General features: G+C 39.1%; 1 protein-coding gene across 1 annotated transcript; it reads left to right on the top strand.

Moving 5' to 3' along the window:
- The first annotated feature begins 5,965 nt into the window (after positions 1-5,965).
- On the top strand, positions 5,966-8,335 carry ppp1r3ca (protein phosphatase 1, regulatory subunit 3Ca). The gene is made up of 2 exons (XM_017475720.3): positions 5,966-6,115; positions 6,826-8,335. Exon 2 carries the CDS (start codon positions 6,866-6,868, stop codon positions 7,718-7,720), a length of 855 nt encoding a protein of 284 aa, XP_017331209.1. The 5' UTR covers positions 5,966-6,115; positions 6,826-6,865; the 3' UTR covers positions 7,721-8,335.
- Positions 8,336-15,000: the final 6,665 nt, after the last annotated feature.

Here is a 15,000-nt window from a genome sequence, read left to right as displayed (position 1 = left end):
AACCATTAAAACCATTACCTTCATCAGTTCTTAATGGTATCTGCTAGACATAACATGCCACCAATAGAAGGCAAGAATTACCAGTAGAGACCCACAGGGACCATTACAGTTTCCATTAAAACCAATACAATTCCCATTATAACCATTACTATTATAGCCACGGTAACGAGATGATCAACGTTATTCACTTCACCTGTCAGTGGTTTTAATGCTATGGCTGATAGGTGTAAATATAAATATGAAAATGTTTAATCATGATGAACAACACGATCTTTCACATTGCTTTAAAAAGTGTGTGTGTGTGTGTGTGTGTGTGTGTGTGTGTGTGTGTGTCCTCTTGAGATATCATCCACAGGCTTCCCTTCAAACAATCAATACTGCAGGTAAAGTCTGAATAATACAGTCTTAAAAATCAGCAGACTGTTCACACACACACACACACACACACACACACACACACACACACACACACACACACACACACACGTCTAGAACAGCACAGGAGAGGCTCATTTACAGGCGGTTATTTAGACTATGTATGCATGATATAAACTCAATATTCCACTTCAATCCTGTCTGAAATGAAGTTTGCGATGAAGAAAGCTAATGATATATTTACACACACTCTGTGGTCATAATGACCGGAAGGCTGTGAGTTCAAATCCCTCGACTGAAGCTGTTTTGTTATGAACTCTCTGAACCCCGTCTGTGCTCTGCACCAGGATGAGGATCTGACACTTTCAGTAATAATAAATATGAAGTTGTTAAAAGATTAATCATCTGTGTAATCAAAAGCAAAAGCACCGAGACCACACTCAGCATCAGAAGCACTGCTTACACAACTCATAATGAGTTTTAATCCCTAAAATGTCCTCTCAGGCTTGGACCATTTTAGATGGAAATATTCACAACTGAGAGTCAAATACACGACTCATCGTTCACACTGACGAACAGGTAAGACGCAGGTTTGTATTGAAACGTTTTCAAGCGACACTGTAAGCGTAACAAAGGAACAATCTGCAAAGAAAAAGAAAGAAAGAGGCTCGTATATATGTGCAAGATGGTTCTCAGCGTTCTCATAAAAGAGCCGACTCAACGAGCCGACTTGTTCGCGCACGACACATCAGTACTATACAACAGTACCACCTGCTGGTGAACACGTCTCACTGCAGCATGGACAGAAAAGCTCACAGGAGCCTGAGCTAATATTATAAACTGCGCAGAGGTGGAAATACGGAGGGATAAAAGAATGAAAGAAATTAAATAATTAATTAAATATGTTAAAGAACTCTAATAAAAGCCTTAAGGTTGTATTAGAAAAGAGTTGCTCCATATGACTGAAGTAATGACGTGTGGATGAAAGGCAGGAGGGAAAAAGAAAAAAAAAACCCACAGCACTACAGAGTCACTACAGGACTCTGGTGATCGTGCAGTTCAACTGAGTGCAAGCTGAAACAAAGCTGCTGATTGGTCCGCTGCTTTGAAACGGCCGTTATGACGTCATCTGTGGGCAGTTGGAATTCTCGAAATTTCCCTCCGTGTTTTAATGAGGAAGTTTCACACTTTAATATTAAGCCGTTTAAACTTTATTGTGTTTATTAAACCCTGAAATTCACTACGAAATCACGTGTGAATGGAGTCTGAATAATGAACACTTCAGACTTCAGACAAAAAGGAAACTAAAATAAGGATGTGTGGCATTAGCAACAGCATGGTATTAGTCACATAAACTAATAAAATGAAATAAAGACATAACCAGAAAGAAATTTCCTCATGAACAGCTCGTGATTTGCGATATTCAACAAAGGAGAGGTGTTGTATATAAAATATACATGAAATAAACACGAGGGAGACCTAGTATGAGTAATATGTAATCTTATTGAGAATTCACTGGGCTGGTGGACTGTAAGAACGGATGTTCACCTGATGTCTCAACTGTGTGATCTCATGCAACAATAAACTTGGACCCTTGCCTCTCCTCACTCACGGGCCTGGTGTCTTACTTTCGTCCTTCAACTGGTTAATGTATGTGAGTGTCTGTTTCTATGTTAGATATTAATTGTCTCTGGGTAATAGGCAAATTTTGATACAACAGAGGTCAACGTTTTCAGACAGGGTTGTAAGTTTGTTAGCAGTTCATGCTAAGTGTAGTTACTGTGTAATTTACGATTGTGAGACTTTTCTTGGCAATTTACCAAAAGACCTGAGGTAAATGTTGATGTTCCGGATGATTCCGTCTGATTTTCAGTCACTGCATCTTTACACGGTCTGTATAAATGACTTACTATGACGAGCTATGCGTTAACTAGCTAAATCTGAGCCTCGTTCATTTCCAGCTAATGCTTAGCGCGATTATTTCTTAAGCCCTATTCGGATCGGATTAGTTCATCAAGGGGACGTCGGTAATAAATGTTTGTACACGTCTCCTACGTGATAGAAGTCTCACATCGAGACAGCAATAAAATGACCACAGGAGGAGTGAGTTTCTAGTGGGTTTTATTTTCCACGAACCCGGATGGTTGCATCAGGTGGTCACATGATCACGCTCCATTCACAACACGGCGTTCGGAGACGAGACGCTGCTGTCTTAGTTCAGTTCGGGGCAAACCGAAGTTCCAGCAACAATTTGAAAATACAACAAAACAATAATCAAAAAAGTATACAAGCATCCATGGTTTGCTGTGATTAATATCTGGAAAAGGGGCGCTGATGCGCTCATTATGAAATTAGCACGACGTGACGTCCGCATAGAAGATCACAGACATGTATCTGCACTGAAATGATCAGAGGAGCACTGAGCTTGATGAAAAACTGAAGGTAATTCAGCCTGTAATTTTCCTAGAGGAGACAAACACCAACATGGCCGATCCTGACAAAAATAAAACCTCAGACGAGCGCCTGTAAAATGACGCAAATTAAGGAAATTACCCCAGTACCCCAGGTAAATTTAACCCCCTCCGGATAGGGCTTTAGTTGCCTAGTAACAGTGTTGTTATAACTTATAATGGTGAACATAATGTGTGTCAGGTTTGCAATTTTGTGTTAAAAGCTATTTTTATTTGGATGCATAAATTATTATAAATATAATAAATATCATTACTATCAATTTTTTTTTTAATAGATAAATAATATATATATATATATACAGCCCAGTGTAGATTAAGCACCTTAGTGCAGAGGACGACGTTGCTGCTATGGCTACAACTCTCAATTTATCGTCTCACTCATCGTAAAATACGGCTGATGTTAACACTACCGGACTCCTGCAGCTCTTCTCTTATTTCATCCAACTTTCATCACACACCAAGGACAAAGCCATGACATAAGTGGACTTGGCTTCAACACACACACACACACACACACACACACACACACACACACACACACACACACACACACACAGCACCAAAAGAGCAGCAATTCCCCAGTTTTCTTAACCACCGTGCCAAAAAAACAAAACAAACAAAAGAAAAACTACAGAATCCTGGCATGTCACCAATCGCAGAAACTTTCTGATGACAGAATTGTGCAATAGATAAAAAATAATCCTCCTGGTCACAGCAGGTCATTGTCCTTCAAATGAATTCATTTCTAAAATGATTAGTCAATGACAGAATAACATACATATACTGTATGATCAGTCCTGTTATAATGTTGTAATATGTTGAACATTAGCATTTGTTTACACCACGGCGCTGTTGAGTTCTGGGTTGTGATTGGTCAGATTACACTTGTTCCGATACGTTTTGCATTACAGTGCTCTGTTTATAGCGGCTATAACGTAAGTAAGAACAAAAACTAGCTCGTTTCTAACTAACTAAGATGCTCCACAACATTAAATGTTAATATAAGTACATAAAAATTATGATGAGCAGTTCTTTAATAAATAAAAAATCCTAATTGTCGGTGAATTGCTGTGGAATAACAGGAATAAAACACTTGGGGAAAATAACACTTTGGTTTGGTAAGAGCGACTCCGCTTCATATCGGGTCGCGTCACGACCTCGTCATGTTTTATCCCATGTAACATATAACGATATTGCTTTAATCGCAGTTAACCATTTAAGGTGCTCCAAAATTATTGGCACCCCAGGCTAAGAAGTGTGAAAAAGGTCATGATAAAAATGTTTTTGTGGTTAATTATCTTCACCTCGCACTAAATTTTTAGGTGATAGAGAAGTCTGACATTTAAATAAATAAGTATATCCATCCATCCATCCATCCTCTACCGTGTACTCCTTCTTCAGGGTCACGGGGAAACCTGGGAAAGAAAATCCTGAGCTTTTTTTTTTTTAACTAAAAAGAAACAGAACTGAAAACAATGAAGCTTGTTAATGAATCTATGCGTCAGTGCTTCAGAGGAGGCGATGATGGACCATCCATCATGACTCATCATCCATCAGGCTTCCATTGTTAATCAGCCAGGTGCTTCTAACACATGCTTTGTGGCGTTAGAGAGTTTTATAAGTGCTTTTTGGGAACAGGAAGCTAATCAAATCCTCTGATGAGATTAAATACTACAAAAAGCGAATTGAAGGAGAGAAAGAGCGATGCAGTTCCGCTTTAATGTACAATTTTAGCAATGTATAAGTCAGTAAACCAAGGGTTAATTACAGTTTAATTATAATTTCTATTCTTAGACCAAATTTATCAGGACTACTGATTCATTCATTCTTTAGAACAACTGAATATTGCTCGTATGTGATGTTGTAATGTGTTTATTACTGTCCGCGTGATGTTATGTGATATCTCTCCGTGTAATTCATTGTGTTATATAGTCTGTATTTGACCGAGTGGGTGAGATTTCTAATGTAAAGAGTACAAATAGTAAATACACTCACAAACTCAGATCAAAGTTCACTACTGTAGACACTTTTTTCACACACACACACACACACACACACACACACACATATATATATATATATATATATATATATACATATATATATATATATATATATAGCATATACACATGTTCTCTTTCAACATATTCTTTTATTTTATTGCTGTGTTTTAAAGCAGTCACAGTTCTCTGGGTTCTCCATGCTATCTGTATGTAGGCCATGCTCGTAGTTAATTATTCATCTCAGGAGGCTAAATTCAACTTTTCCTGTCAGTAGGCTGTGTGTATTCTCTCTCTTTCCTGACATGTTGGCCCACATGTGAAAGTCAGCCTCGGTCAATACAGGTCAAAGTACTGATGTGCAGAGACACATATGGACCCTGTATATACTGATCACGACCTGAAGGTATGACAACAGAACCAAAATACTGAGCCCGCTTCAACACACGTGGAAACGTCTCTTTAACCTAATGGCATTTGCTGTCATTTTCTAATCGTACTGGCATGGCAACCAGCGGCGCTTATCAGCTCTGATAAAGAATTCTAATAACATAATAATAATAATAATAATAATAATAATAATAATAATAATAATAATAATAATAATAATAATAACAACAACAACAACAACAACAACAAAACAACAACAACAACAACAATAATAATAATAATAATAATAATAATAATAATAATAATAATAATATAAACCATAGGGTTTGTAGTAATTGTGTTGTTTGTTTTTATTTTATGTAAGATTTTATGTAAACTGAATAATATTATAGAAATATTTTTCTCTGCTCTGGGCTACAGGATAAATGTAAAATATAAACACTGTGTAAAGAGAAATAGCCCGTATACTCTATCTATCTATCTCTCTATATATATCTCTCTATATGTTGTCAATAATAGCACATACATGGCTTCACGGGTTTATATTAAGCAGTAGTTTTATACGGTTTTGGAGGATATTGTTCTATTGGTCCGATTTGCGAAATATGCAAATGAAGGGGGAAAACCTGCACACGGACACGCGCACACCTGTGAGCTGATTAGTCAGAGCCGCACGTGGCGCAGCTTCTATTGGTTGGACTTGTTGAATATGTAAATGAGGGAGAGAAGAGGCGGTATAAAGGGTCTGGAGGGCGCAGAGGGGGTGTGTGTGCAGACTGTACACAGCGGACTGAGGAGAGCTAACAGGGCAGACTCAGACTTTACACACACACACACACACACACACAGGAGTGTTTCAAGTGTCTAATAAAGTGCCAGGTAAGAAAGTTTCAGAAGTTCTGATCTGTCTCTAAGAGCCTATTGAAGGTAATGTTGCTGATAAACCTGTTATGACGTGCTCTGAAATTATAACTACAAAACTATTTTGCTGAATGTTTGAGAAGTCCTTTAAATTACCTTTTATAATAATAATAATAATAATAATAATAATAATAATAATAATAATAATAATAATAATTAAAACACTCACATTTATTAATGGGTGCTCAGTGGTTAATATTTTTTTTATTATTATTCGAAAAGGAATAAACAGTGCTTTTAATGATGTATAAATAAACACTAGGGCTGGATGATATTATAAAGATATCATATGGATTGTGATATATAGTTTTAAAAATATTGAACACAGAAAAGCAGAATGAAAAAAGCTAACATGCAATTTTAAAGATTAGTAGCAAAAAAAACTGAACTACTAACTTCTACTTTCAGTCCGTTTGTAATTCAATTTATTAGAAAGAAAAAACCTGCTGTAATTTTATCATAATATTAAAATGTTATTGTTTAGTCAGCCAGCGCTATACTTACTGTACTATAATTTAGTGTTTGCATAAAAACCTGACTTATTTACCTGATTTAAATATTTAAATCTAAACATGTACAACACAATGTGTGTTGCTAAATTGACTTTTTTGTTTTAAATTTTATTATCATGTCTGTGTGTGTGTGTGTGTGTGTGTGTGTGTGCGTAGCGTCCTCCACGACCTCCAGCCAATAAACCCGCGTCTGATCATGCCAGTGGACATGGCCATGCAGTTCTACATCACACACTCTCCACCTCTGCACAGCTTCTTCAGCTCGTACAAGGACTACAGGGCGAGGAATCTCATCAACTTCCACTGCAAACCTCTGCGTCCCTGCATCAACACCAAAAACACCCACGACACCAGTCTGAATCCGGCATGCCACGCCTGGCAGGCTCCCGGAAACAAAGCTAAGAAGAAGGTGGTGTTCGCCGACTCTAAAGGCATGTCGCTGACCGCAGTCCGTGTCTTCTCTCCGTGCGAAAATAAAAAAACGGACTCGTCGCTGGAGTTCCACGTCCCGAAGATAGAGGGCGGTCTTTATCCTGTCCAAAGCAGAATCCTGGAGTTTCGGCAACCTGCGGCAGATTACCTGGACTTCCGGAATCGTCTGATGAAGAACTCGGTGTGTCTGGAGAGCTGCACGCTGCAGGGTCGCACGCTAACGGGGACGATTAAAGTGCGAAATCTGTCCTTCGAGAAATCCGTCCACGTTCGGATCACCTTCGACTCGTGGAACAACCACAGAGACGTGGCGTGCACGTTCATGAACGACGTCTGCGGATGCAGGGACACCGACACGTTCTCCTTCACCGTCGAAATTCCAGCATGTGTGCCACCTCGGGATAGCGTGGAGTTCTGCGTTAGCTACACCAGCGGCGAGGAAACGCACTGGGACAACAACAACGGAAAGAATTACGCGCTCGTGACGACGCACGATGACGAGAAGGATAAAACCGAGGAGGTGGGTTCGCGCGATCGATTCGGAAGCCAGCAAAAGCGCAGCAGATTTTCTAGCGAGATTAATCGCTTGATGATGGGGATCGGCGCCACCTACTGGTGACACGCAAAAAGTACCACTAATGAGTTTTTATGTTTCCAAGATATAAGCTATAAAACACCACGTATCGACTTAATAAAGCGAGAAGATGCAAGAAAGCCTTCAGTCATTCATCAGAACTGAAATGTATGATTGTCACCTTTGTTCTTGTTTGCGACTTCATGGTGTATACAGACGGATATTTCTTTATCATGTTATACTGTCATACTCTCATATTTATCAATCTGTATGATTTTACATTATTTTCAAGCAGCTGTAAAGGACTCTGGACATAAAATCAGCAAAATAACTGAAAATCTCCAGCACAAAATGGAGGAAGAGCTGTGCCTGAGATTCTCCTTCACATTGAAGGGTTAAACAAAGATTTACAACGTTTATTTATATACAATTTCAGAATGATTCCACTCTGTAGCTCTGAGGTCAATGTGTTCATGTGTTTGTGGATTTGTGTGTGTGTGTGTGTGTGTGTGTGTGTGTGTGTGTGTGTGTGTGTGTGTGTGTGTGTGTGGAATTTATAGCTGCTATATGGATTTGCTTTAAAAATGTGTTGCTCATTTTTGCCTGGATGGTCTCCTATTGATTTGATGTGGTGTCAATGAATAAACACTTGTGGATATACAGGAAGGGTTTGTTTCTTGTGTGTGTGTGTGTGTGTGTGTGTGTGTGTGTGTGTGTGTGTGTGTGTGCATCTCAGCAGTTTAATATTACAGAGCTGCTGAGTTCTGGATTGTGATTGGTCAGGAGGTGTTGGTCGATTCTCTAGAACAGCGGCTCTGACAGTAGCGCAGCTGCACGTCACGGGTTTATTTATAGTTAACGCGCTCGTTCTAATACGTTATCGTTTCTATAGTAACGGCTCATTCACAGGGAGTACCGTTGATACTGGTAAGTTCTCTCCAAGAAGCGTAACCAGAAGATTCACAAATCACAAAAAAACTGAGTGAAATCCTGTACAGACTGACATACAGTAGCTGCTATAACGTAAGTGACAACAGGAACTCATTTTTTATTACAATAAACAGATAGAAAGTACGACGTGTTGTTTAATAAATATGTACAGCGGGGGAAATAAGTATTGGACGTGAGAACATGTTTTTCAGTGAATATATTTCCAATCAGGTTTTCACATGAAATTTTCACCAGACATCAGTATTAACTCAAGAAATCCGGAAATATAAAGAATTCACATTAAAATCCATAAATAAAGTTCTGTGTAATAAAGAGGAATGACACGGGAAAAGTATTGAACACGCTAAGAAAAAGGCACGGTAAGGCAAGGAATCAGCTGAAATCTGTAAGTAATTACGCCCCCTATCTGTGCAAATTAATATCAGCTGGGTTAGTAAATTAATGGTCTATTAAAAAGGCTTTTCGTTACCAAGGTGTCTCACAAGAAACATCTCATGATGGGTAAAAGCAAAGAGCTCTCCCAAGACCTTCTCAACCGTATTGTTGTGAAACATATTGATGGAATCGGATACGGACGTATTTCAACACTTCTGAATCCTCCAGTAAGCACCATTGGGGCCGTTATCCACATGTGGGAGCAACATCACTCCATCATCAACCGGCCACGCACAGGAGCTCCTCACAAGATCTCTGACCAGGGAGTCAGAAGAATAGTCAGAAGAGTAGCCCACGAGCCAAGGACCACTCGGAAAGAGCTCCAGAAACACTTGGAGGCAGCAGGTGCCATCTTCACAGAGAAAACAATAGGCGATGCTCTCCACTGCTCACGCTCACACGCAAGACTCCATTACTAAAGAAAAGGCATGTCAAAGCTCGTTTAAAGTTTGCTACGACTCATTTGAACAAGCCGATGAAATACTGGGAGAGTGGAGTCTGGTCAGACGAGAGCAAAACGGAACTTTTTGTCTGTGATACTACACACCATGTGTGGAGAAGAAATGGCACTGCATATCTCCCTAAAAACACTACACCAACAGTGAAGTGTGGAGGTGGAGCATCATGGTGTGGGCTGTTTCTCATCACATGGTACTGGAAGACTTCATATAACTGAAGGAACGATGAACGGAGCCCTTTACCGGGAGATTCTTGAGAAGAATCTGCTGCCATCCACCAGGATGATGAAGATGAGACGTGGGTGGAGCTTCCAGCAGGACAACGATCCGAAGCATACAGCAAAGGAAACTCTCAATTGGTTTCAGAGGAAATAAATCAAGCTGTTAGAACGGCCCAGTCGATCACCTGACTCCAATCCAACTGAACAAGATTTAAAGACGATACGTTTAGAAGAACGGACCGAAATCACACCTGAATACTGCGACACATTAATTTCTTCATACAGGAAGCGTCTTGAAGCGTCATTACAAACAAAGACTTCTCCACTAAGTATTAAATACATTTCAGTTAGCGTGTTCAATACTTTTTCCGTGTCACTCCACTTTATTACACATAACTTTATTTATGAACTTTAACGTTGTGAATTCTTTATATTTCCAGATTTTTGAGTTAATACTATGTGAAAAGTGAGGAATTTGAGGTTCAATTACACACACACACACACACACACACACACACACACACACAACCTGAATTGTGGCATGGTCAGGTAAACACGATTCACCTTGAATCAGAACGTAATGTTTATTTGACCGAGAGTTAAACTGCATCTGGGTCAAATCAGAAAATCAGGACATGCGACATTACGCAACACACACACACACACACACACACACACACACACAAGTGGTCTTCATTTACAACTCGATTTATATAATTATATTCACATGCTACGTCACAAAAATGTGTTTGTTTGTGGTTTAACATTTATCACAGATTCTTCTCGGTTTCTCTTTTAGATCGGTTTAAATCTGTAATAATTGCGGGACGGATGAATAAATGATGGGCTTGTGCAATAACTGTGGCGTTGTATAACAATAATCGTGCGATCACCGCAGGGTTATGCAATAGGGTGGCTTTGTGTGAAACACTGTCGTTTTAACTCGGATGATGGCACTAGTATGTGTGATGTGTGTACAAGTGTGTGTGTTTTCACTCAAATCATGAAGAACAATTTCCCTGAATGGACAATAAAGCATATCTCATCTTATCTCATCGTATTTTAGCAAAAAGTATTCACCCCCCCTTAAAAGTCATGAGATTTGTCTGGATTAGAAATGACACTCACACAGATTGTTCCAGTCAGTGTTTTTAATGCAAACCCATCTGCTCCAAGGCCAGATTCATCATTTATCAGCAGATCTTTTATTTTTAAAAATTAAAAACTGAAAAATGCTGCTTGCATAAGTATTCACCCCCTTCATACTATTACCTAGTATAATCTGCTGCTGCAGTAACATGATTACGTGTGTTGTGGACGGTGAAGTTCCTACCAGCTCTGCACACTGTTCCTCCTGCTACATTTCCTCCAGGTTCTTAGGGTTCGTTGGATGTTGTTTGTTGACTGCAATTTTCAGGCAGTGCCCCAGATTTTCAACGGGACTCTGATCCGGACTTTGACTTGGCCTCTGTAGAACATTCACCTTTTTGTTTTTACATCGCTTCGGCCTTGAGTTTGGGACCGGCGTCCTGCTGAAGTTCCTCCCTGAAGCAGACTGAAGGGATTTCACTTGTGATATCTCCCTGTAGTTTTCTCCATACGTTCTCCCTTCAATTTTAAACATGACGCCTAGGTTCCGAGGATGAAAAACATCCTGCCACCGCCGTGTTTCACTGTAGGGATGAGTGTTGTTTCAGGTATGACATGCGTTAACTTAATGCTTTGAAACTTCCACAAACGTAGTATCTCGATTTTGGTCTCTTCACACTAGAAAGCCCCATCTTCTTCTTGTTTTTTGTCTATATACATAACTATATAGATGAATGAAAAATATGACATGTTCTTTAATAAACAAAAATGGTAATCGTTGGCGAACTGCTGTGGTATAAGAGGAATAAAACACCTGGAGATGTTCTGTTACTGGAAAATAATCAATTTTGGGTGGTAACAGTAACTCCACTTCATCACACACACACACACACACACATAATTTAGAGGTCATTCAGATCAGCTGATGCAACAGTGGACAGAGTTGTACATAAACACAGCTGCACACATTTCACACATCGTGGCTTGTCTATGGGTAATTTAAGCCATTGTGTGTATTACGTAGCTGAGAAAAACGCCGTTTAGTAACCTGCCTTCTGGTCCAGAATGTCTGGTTATATTTCGATAAGCTTCTTTTGGCTACACACTTGAAGAACCATAAGTTTTGGGGGCGGAGCTTTGTGTACATGAATGGAAATGGGGGTGGGCTCAATGAGTTAAAAAATCATTCAAATCTTATTTAACTCCATCTGTTTAGCCATTAGAGACCTTTTCCACCAACACAATCTTACCTAATGCACCTTTAAGAAGATCAGTTACGGGTTTACGTTTCCAGTCCCAAGGTTGAATCGTTGTGATTTTAGCCTTGTTAATTAAAGCAGTGATTCAATTGTTCAACGTTTATGATGTACTCAGGCTTGGGGAGTCACGGAATACATGTAACTGCGTTACGTAATCAGGATATAAAAAAAACTAAAAAATTATAATCCATTACAGTTACGTAAAAAAAAAAAAACACGGTAATCAGATTACAGGTCATTTTGTAAAAAATGGGAATACTATCAGGATTATATATTTTTTTCATTTAAAACCAAAGAAATGAATCTTTTGACATAACACAATGTAGACAGCTGCTTGATTATAGTTCTGGTTCTCTCCTGCCAGTTGTGGCTCATATGAGCAACCTCCTGGTGCATTACTTTGGTAGAAGTGAACATAAATTGTTCTCTGAAATGCTTTTGTTAGGGTCCTACCGTATGTCCTCTTTTCCCCGGACATGTCCCCTTTTTCAGACCTTAAAAAAGTATCTAAATTTGAGAAAGTGTCCGGGATTCAGCTTTAGTTTCATTATGATGTGTTTATGGTCTAATACTGCATGTGTGCGCATGTGTGCATTTCTTTAACCCCTCTCTGTAAGTCCGATCGGTCGGTTCTAAAAGACTCGCAGAAACTATTGGCCAAATCCTTGCCTCTCCACCGTTAGTGCACTCTCAGCGAACGCTCGAAGGTGAAGTGCTGTTGTGTTCGGTGTTAAACAGTTGCTCGACAATAGCAGCGAATGCCGGCTGTCCTGAGTCGCAACAACACCCATGACCATATAAGGTCATTTTAATTTCATCTTATCGCACTGCTTCGTGTTACATCGTCATTCAGATGTGTAAATGATGCAGAAAGTTCAGTCGCGGCATCTGATATTTTATTTTATTCCATGGAATGTAGGGGAAAAAATGTAATACGTGGGCGGAGTGAAACCAATTTTATTTATAAATAGAACATATTTATGTGATGATACAGTAATAGTGTGTTTTTTTCTTTCAGAGTATTAAAGTCTGCATTCACAGTAACACTGTGTTTTGAACGCTATTAAGACATGCTATTAGGACACAGTGTCCTCTTTCTGGGAAAACCAGAATACTGTCACCGTAGCTTTTGTGATGTAATGTTACCCGCATCAGGGACAGTGATCTTTTATTTATTTATTTATTTATTTAATTCAAACAAATCCAATCATCGAACATGTCTTTAAGTTCTAAAATAAGCTCTAAATAGAAGTATTTTAGATCATATTGCTTTTTCTCTTGACTTTATTTACATATGTGACCTTGAAATAATCCAAAAATAATCAGATTACATTACTTTCCTGTTGTGATACTTGGATTACGTTACTGATGACATTTTTTATGAAGTAATTTGTCACTGTAACGGAATACATATTTAAAGTGACCCTCCCAACCCTGGATATAGGATAACCACGCATGTTTAGAGAGGCTTTTAGGTGGGAACCGTGAGTAAACTGTAGCTTTCTATGCTAGAACTGTAATGGAACTGTAGAGTCATCAGTGAGGAGAAATAAACATGTGTTAGCCTCAAGTCAAGTCGCTAATGTTAATCCCAAAATATCTGTTAAAACCAGAGAAACGACTGGACATTTCCAAAATACATGCCTGTAGGTGTCACTTCTCCATTATGACATTGATCACAGGGTTCCTGGACGTTTTCTCCAGTTGTATCCCACTCTTTCTCTATTTCATGATTCCACATCATGTTTGTTGTATTAGTAAGGGTTCTTAGCTTCTGGAAAAATATGGCTCCACATGGAACAAGTGTAGGTGTCCACATAGGACCTTAAGGGTTTAATTTTTTAAAATATACATTCTTTAATCCCACCATCACGTTCAGCTCACTGTGTTTGTAGGATGTTTTTCATCAGGAACTGTATATCTACTTTTGCTTTTAGTTTTTTTTTTATTTCCTCCATTGTTATTGTTGTATTTTTATAAATAAAATTAAATAAAATGAAATAAAATAGACATGGGTGCTTTTCAACTTTCAAAAGGAAAGAGTACTGTGATACTGAATCCTCTGTTTTGATTCGTATGTCTGACTGAGGGCTGGCGGTGATGATTTCACTGCCTGTGTTTAATGTAGAATGTGTCATATTGAATAAATGTCTGGATTTGGTGTGCTGTTACCAGACAGAGACGCCTTTCTGTCTGAGAAATGATGTCTGTTCATGAAAATAATCAGGACGCAGGACTAACGGGGCATCAGGACATTGGGACATTGGAATATTGGACACTGGGAACATATGACACTGGGAAATATAGGACACTGGAAAATATAGGACACTGGGAATACATGACATTGGGAATATAGGACACTGGGAATATAGGATACTGGGAATACAGGACACTGGGAATATAGGACCCTGGGAAATATAGGATACTGGGAATACAGGACACTGGGAATATAGGACAATGGGAATACAGGATACTGGGAATACAGGACACTGGGAATAAATGACACTGGGAAATATGGGACACTGGCAATATAGGACACTGGGAATACATGACATTGGGAATATAGGACACTGGGGATACAGGACACTGGGAAATATAGAACACTAGGAATACTGGACACTGGGAATATAGGTCACTGGGAATATAGGACCATGGCAATATAGGACACTGGAAATACATTACATTGGGGAATATAGGACACTGGCAATATAGGACACGGAAATATGGGACCCTGGCAATATAGGACACTGGAAATACATGACATTGGGAATATAGGACACTGGGAATATAGGAGACTGGCAATATAGGACAATGGGAATACATGACATTGGTTATATAGGACACTGGGAATATAGGACCATGGCAATATAGGACACTGGGAATATAGGACACTGGGAATACATGACATTGGG

The sequence above is a fragment of the Ictalurus punctatus genome, chromosome 9 (assembly GCF_001660625.3).
Source record: "Ictalurus punctatus breed USDA103 chromosome 9, Coco_2.0, whole genome shotgun sequence".
In the NCBI taxonomy this organism is placed as follows: domain Eukaryota; kingdom Metazoa; phylum Chordata; class Actinopteri; order Siluriformes; family Ictaluridae; genus Ictalurus; species Ictalurus punctatus.
This window is presented reverse-complemented; position numbering and strand designations above follow the sequence as displayed.